The sequence below is a fragment of the Hyla sarda genome, chromosome 5 (genome assembly GCF_029499605.1).
Source record: "Hyla sarda isolate aHylSar1 chromosome 5, aHylSar1.hap1, whole genome shotgun sequence".
Taxonomy (NCBI): Eukaryota; Metazoa; Chordata; class Amphibia; order Anura; family Hylidae; genus Hyla; species Hyla sarda.
The window spans coordinates 117,683,644-117,690,403 of record NC_079193.1 but is presented as its reverse complement, the minus strand read 5'-3'; the positions used below and the strand labels follow the sequence as shown (position 1 = coordinate 117,690,403).

General features: G+C 38.3%; 1 protein-coding gene across 1 annotated transcript in view; it reads right to left on the bottom strand.

The window, feature by feature from the left end:
* Positions 1-329: 329 nt before the first annotated feature.
* Positions 330-6,760, bottom strand: part of ERP44 (endoplasmic reticulum protein 44) — a 104,489-nt gene continuing 98,058 nt past the window's right edge. Inside the window, exons 11-12 of the mRNA XM_056520147.1 lie at positions 5,896-5,998; positions 330-749 (exon numbers count right to left, since the gene is read on the bottom strand). Of these exons, the coding sequence (XP_056376122.1) occupies positions 645-749; positions 5,896-5,998 (208 nt within the window). The 3' untranslated portion in view covers positions 330-644. The remainder of the gene's footprint in view (positions 750-5,895; positions 5,999-6,760) is intronic.

The window sequence follows — 6,760 nt, the reverse complement described above, 5'->3', positions numbered from 1 at the left end:
AGTGACATAATCAAAGGTGCTCTATGAAAAGTCAGCTCCCAGTGCAAACATAAAAAAAAAATCTATAAAATATACTAATTATGCTCTTTTATGTAAACTTAATTTCTACTGCTATCTCTTGGCTTAGGGCTTGTTCACACGAACATTGTGTTCTGGTAAATGGAGCTCTGTCGGTCAGTCCGTAGGACTGCTGCACTTCTGTAAAATACCAGAACTTGTATAAAATACCGGATCCCTGACAGACTCCATTCAAGTCTATGGGACCTGTCAGTTGTGTGAACCTAGCCTTATCTGTTATGCCTAATTTAAATAAAGAAAGAATTCACAGAAAACATCCAAAAATCCAATTTAATAGGGAAGTGCAATTTTACAACTTATGCATAATGTCATGACACATTAGTAGTTATAAAACAGGACCGTTGGTATTCGAGAATTCTATGTTTGTATTTTCAATTTAAAAGTCTGTACAGAAAGAAACCACTAAACACAGACATATTTACAAACAGTGGGAGCAAATAAAAATAATCCAATATTGTTTGTTTATCCCAAATAAAAAATACAATTATGAAAATATAGGCTAAGTTTTTGTTTTACCATATTCGGCTTGATCAAACTTTAAGGCTTCCATGGCATTTCTAAATTTACTAAAGCTCATCACGATCCCTTTTTAGTATAGTGTACCTATATTCACTTGGGGCTAATTTTTGAAAAGAACTCTCAGGGGGACTACTTGCCAAATCTTGAGTTTGCTGTCAGAAAAAAAAAAAAAAAAGAAAATGAATAAATGATGATAAGACAACAAATAAACAGTTTTTTAATTAGTAAAATTTAGAAATAGTTAATACTTAAAAGGGGTATTGCAGGAAAAAACTTTTTTATATATATCAACTGGCTCCAGAACGTTTAACAGATTTGTAAATTACTTCTATTAAAAAATCTCAATCCTCTCAATAATTATCAGCTGCTGAAGTGGAGTTGTTTTCTTTCTGGCAACAGTGCCCTCTGCTGACATCTCTGCTTGTCTCTGGAACTGCACAGAGTAGAAGAGGTTTGCTATGGGGATTTGCTTCTAAACTGGGTGGTTCCCGAGACACGTCTCACCAGAGCGCACTTACACAGAAAAGAACAAAAAAAATATTGGGATCATGATTTCATGGGAAGCTATTGCTCTGTGGATTCAGGCATTTTTTTTTTTTCAGGCCATAGTGTTTGCCAATTTTTGGCCCTGTTCATTTTTACTTGACATGCTACTGAAAGCCTAGATTGCCAAGAGGGCGGTATAACCACTGTTCGGTTATCAACATGGGCAGCAGTGGTAACAATCACTCCTCTACATCAATCAATAAAAATGCTCCAAATCAGGATTGCACTCTTTTTTTTTTTTTTTTTTTTTATGGTCTAAATTGGCCACACAGAGTGGAAGCACTTTATATAAAAAAAGAGAACCTGTCATCACTTTTACGATCCAAGAACCCCAAATTTTTGCCTGCACCACCGGTCTTCATTGATAGATCTCCCCCTATACCCAAACAAGGAGAGATCTATCAAGGCTGATGGGTGCAGAAAAAAATTCAATGCCTAGCACTGGGTGGCAGATAAAAAGCCAACCTTCTTTATTTAGGGCAAAGCATAATTCAGCAGAGTGTAGTTGCCTACACGTTTCGTGTAATGATGTTCTTAATCATGGCATAAAAGTTAAAAAAAATTAAAAAAAACAACAACTCATATACCTTGTGAAATATGTCATATGATTTAATTAGAGTACTTCATAAAGGTTCTACAAAGACCAGCATGGAGTCAGACTTTACTATAAGGGGGAGATTTATCAAAACCTGTGCAGAGGAAAAGTTGCCCAGTTGCCCTTGGCAACCAATCAGATTACTTCTTTCATTTTGTTAAAAACGAAAGATGAAATCCGATTGGTTGACATGGGCAACACTTCCTCTGCACAGGTTTTGATAAACCTCCCCCTTAATCTTTATGTGCACGTTATATGGAAGTACAACAACTCATAACAATACATATTATACAGTATAGAGTTTCATTTGGCATACATCATGTGTGCATACTTCAAACTGCACATATAGAACCCATACTAATATGTTAGGAATTAATCCTTTCTTAAGTTCAATACATTAGGTTTCCCTAGTATCCAAAAGAAACATCCAAAGAGAGATTCCTAATTTAAAAAATTCTACTAGTATCCCTTTCCGGGATGGGCGTCTAACTTTCTCCACCTCCATAACCCAACGACTGCGCATTGCCTACATGCACGTCTCTAAAATATTTTGATAATGCAGATCCGCTTAACTGGTTGTTCTTCGTATCCCATATAAGCCTACGTATTTTAGTTGTAAGTGTATTTGTTGTGCAGCCTACATATTGGCATTTGCATAATTCGCATGAGGCCAAATACATTGTTATTCCATTCCATGTTTTATGGCTTTTTGTGGCAAACCTAGCATGACCTGGGAAATTTGCCTTCTCCTTAGGGGTCCTTACATCAATTGATATGTTGCTTATTCTGCAAGTACATAAATGGGCACTTTGCAAGTTTTACCTTGAAAAGATTAAGAGCTACAAGTAGCTCGAAACACGTTGGCGATTCACTTTCTATTTTAGATCACTATTTATGTCCAATAATTTTTAATGCATATGCATTAAAAGTCTATGTTTTAACTGCTATGATGACACGCTAACTGGTGGAAAGAGCTGGAGGCACATTACTTTTCTCTTCAAATTTACTTCCGGGATACAGCCCCTCTCCGCTATCTGTGCTCTCCATACACATTTGTCCAGGAGCCTGGTTATACATCTAATGGTGAGCTGAAAAACAAACTTATCTTACATCATATCTGTGGTGCAGCCCACACATTGGTATTTGCATAATTTGCATGAGGCCAAATAAATTACAAAACTGGGTGTTACACAAAGAAGAAAACAGCTAGGAATTTAGATAGACCAGGATTGTTGTCACAAAGTAAAAGAACTCCGACACAAATTGCCCAGAGTAAAAACAGTAAATTGTGCCCATTTTAGGTTACATGGTACAGCAGACTATCATAAAATAGGTAGCGTCTGTAGGATATTGTCTCAGGAGATCTAAAAATGGTATCCAAAAAGGGGTCCCTCCTTTGGTATCATACTGTCCCTGAGTATACCTGGCAATGGGATAACTCAAAAAGCACCCACATGGTAACAGCATGTGGGTAACTGGAAATGCGGTCATGGGATCTGCACTACTTGTAACCAGTTTTGTTCCTATAGCAACCATAAAACCTAGAATATAAAAGATGATATTAATTGTAACCAGTTTTGTAATTTATTTGGCCTCTTGCGAATTATGCAAATGTCAATATGTGGGCTGCACAAAAAATACACTTACATCTAGAATACGTAGGCATATATGGGATACTAAGAACAACCAGTTTAGCGCAGGCAATGTGCAGTCATTATGAGTTACAGGGATTGAGAAAGTTAGACGCCCTTATGACGTTTTACAAGACATAAGAGTTCCTTTTTTATTGTCTTTTATGCCATGATTAAGGGCATCATTACCCGAAACACCTAAACAACTAGGCTCTGCCTTCAATAAAATAAAGTTGGATGTTTATTTGCCACCTGGTCCTGGACATCGCTTTTTTCTGCAATTCCGTTTGGTTGGGCCACTGCCTGCTTGATACAAATTAAAGGAGAAGTCTCATGCCAGAATATTACAGAAGAACATATCCCCTGTCCGCAGGAGGGCAGGGTTGTGATGCTCCAATCTGCCCGGGGCTCCGTACAGAAAATTGCTAGGGGAAACTGCGCACAGACCCCCCACGATCTAAAATGTATCCCCTATAGGTTTTTCCTGTACTGATTGGGATTGAGACTTCAACCCTTTAAAGGGTTACTCCCCTGGAAAACATTTTTTTTTTTTTTTATCAACTGGTGCTAGAACATTAAACAGATTTGCAATTTACTTCCATTAAAAAAATCTTAATCCTTCTAGTTCTTATTAGTTGCTATATGCTCCACAGGAAGTTCTTTTTTTTTTAAATTTAATTTCTGTCTGACCACAGTGCTCTCTGCTGACACTTCTGTCCATTCTAGGAACTGTCTAAAGAAGGATCAGTTTGCTATAGAAATTTTCTCCTGCTCTGCACAGTTCCTGAAATGGACAGGTGTCAGCAGAGAGCACTGTGGTCAGACAAAAGAAAATTCAAAAATAAAAACTTCCTCTGGATCATACAGCAGCTGATGAGTACTGGAAGGATTAAGATTTTTTTATTAATGTAATTTACAAATCTGTTTAACTTTCTGGCACCAGTTGATTTTAAAATTTTTTTTTCCAGTGGAGTACTTTAAGGACACAGCCCATTTTGGCCTTAAGGATTCAGCCAATTTTGTTTTTGCGTTTGTTTTTTCCTCTGCGCCTTCTAAAAATCATAACTTTTATATTTTCATCCACAGACTAGTAGGAGGGCTTTTTTTGCACGACCAGTTGTTTTTTTATAATGACATCACTCACTTTACCATAAAATGAATGGCAAAATTAAAAAATACTATTTGTGTGGGGAAATTGAAAAGAAAACAACAATTTAGCAAATTTTGGAAGGTTTTGTTTTCACGCCGTACAATCTACCGTAAAAATGACATGTTTTCTTTATTCTGTGTGTTAATTTGAATAAAATGATACCCATGATTACATACTTTATTATTGTACCGCTTTAAAAAAAACTCTCAAACTTTTTAACAAAATTAGTGCATTAAAAACCCTTAATTTTGACGACCTATCAAACTTATTTTTTCGCATAAGCGGCGCATTTTTTGCACCGTGATCTGTACTTTTTATTGATACCCCATTTGGATATATTAAGCTTTTCATTCATTTTTTTTGATTATGTTGATTATGATTAATTATTTTTAATTACGTTCATGCACTCATCGTACGGGATCAATAACATTTTGATAGTTCGGACATTTACACATCCGGCGATAAATTCATTTATACATTTTTATTTTTTTTATTATTTTTTGGGGGGTAAAATGGGAAAAACGGAACGATTTACATTTTTATTGGGGGAGGGGATTTTTCAAATTTTTTTTTTATTTTATTTTTTTAAATACTTTAATACTCTAATACTGTTTAGTGCTATGCATAGGGCATAGCACTGTTCCGTATTATCGGCTATCTTCTGCTCTGATATGCTCGACCTCAGACAAGAGCAGAAGACCCCTGGAGACGGCTGGACGCAGGTGAAGGGACCCCTGGCCGCCATGCTGGACGATCGGAACCCCGCGGCAGCGCTGTGGGCGATCCGATCATCCATATTAAGTGCCGCACTGCCATGATCTGTATTGATCACGGCATCTGAGGGGTTAATGGCGCACACAGAGCAATTGCCGATGTGCGCCATTACCGGCGGGTGCCTGGCTGTTGATAGCAGCCAGAACTGGCCACGCATGACAACACCACCACTCCAGTGTTGGCGGTCATGTATAGGACGTAAATGTACATCCTGGTGTGTTAACTACCAGGGCACCAGGACGTACATTTATGTCCTATGTCGTTAAGGGGTTAAAGAGGTATTTCTCTTCTCAGCTTGTTATCCCCTTTCCTATGGGAAGGGGATAATAAGCTCATCATTGCAGAGCAGACTGCTGGATGCACACAGTTTTTGAGAATGGGAACATAACTATATAATTCCTATCTCTGGGAATATCCCTTTAAGGGTTGCTTAAACAGTTTTTTTTTTCCATTCAGTTTCTCTGAAAAAAGCATAATCAAAAGAAATGGAAAATAAGTTAAAACACTTATACTTCTCATTTCTGATGGATCTATTTCTGGCTTTGGCTTTTGGCCCAAAAAAAAAAAAAAAAAAAATCATTCAATCTACAAATACTATATACCTGTCCTGGTGCAACATCGGTTGGGTCAGGTCCATGGTGAAATTCTCTATGCAATTTTCCAGAATGTAAATCTAAAACAAACTGTTTTAGTTTACCAGGAATTCTGAAAAAGAACAGTTAACCGATTAAGTTGTACAATGTTTTTCATACATTACAGAATAGCAGAGAACAATTAATAAAAATGGTTATATTCAGTCAATGTGGACAAAATAGCAAGCGATCGACTAGGTCTGCCATTACCGTTTATCGGCTGCTGACATACATATTGACCAGGACTTACCTTTACCTCCAATGTCTCTTAAAGAGTATTCCAGGAAATTAAATTTTTTTTTATTTGACTATGCTACAGGGGCTGTAAAGCTAGTGTTCATAATATAGTGTCTGTACCTGAGTGTGACTGTGGTCTCACAATTCTTATGTGATTATTAGTGTTTGTTGGTATACCGCTATAAACCGGATACCGTTTTTTTTTCTCCCACGGTATGGATTTTTGCCCATACTGCTATACCGGTCGGGCCCCTCCCCCACCCTCCAGATGAATTGTAGAGCCCAGCGCGGCGCCCTCACTTGTCCCGGTGTTCTTTTGTTGCCCGATTCAGAGAGCGGAATCAGGCCACAGAAGCTAATCCATTTACTGTGTACCCCCGCTGCGCCTGTCAGCCAGTGTCCCCGCGAGCACGAACAATCCCCACTGCTAGCGGGGTCCTTGTGCCCACTAGCAGTGTCACAAGAATGCAGAGCGCAGCTCTGTTCCCCGTCCCCGTCAGGTCTCAGGGTACGGGAACAGATTCAAAAGCCTCGCGCGCAGCACTACGCAAATAGCATAGGGCCAACGTAGGCAGCGCTAGGAGCCTAGCGTTAGCCC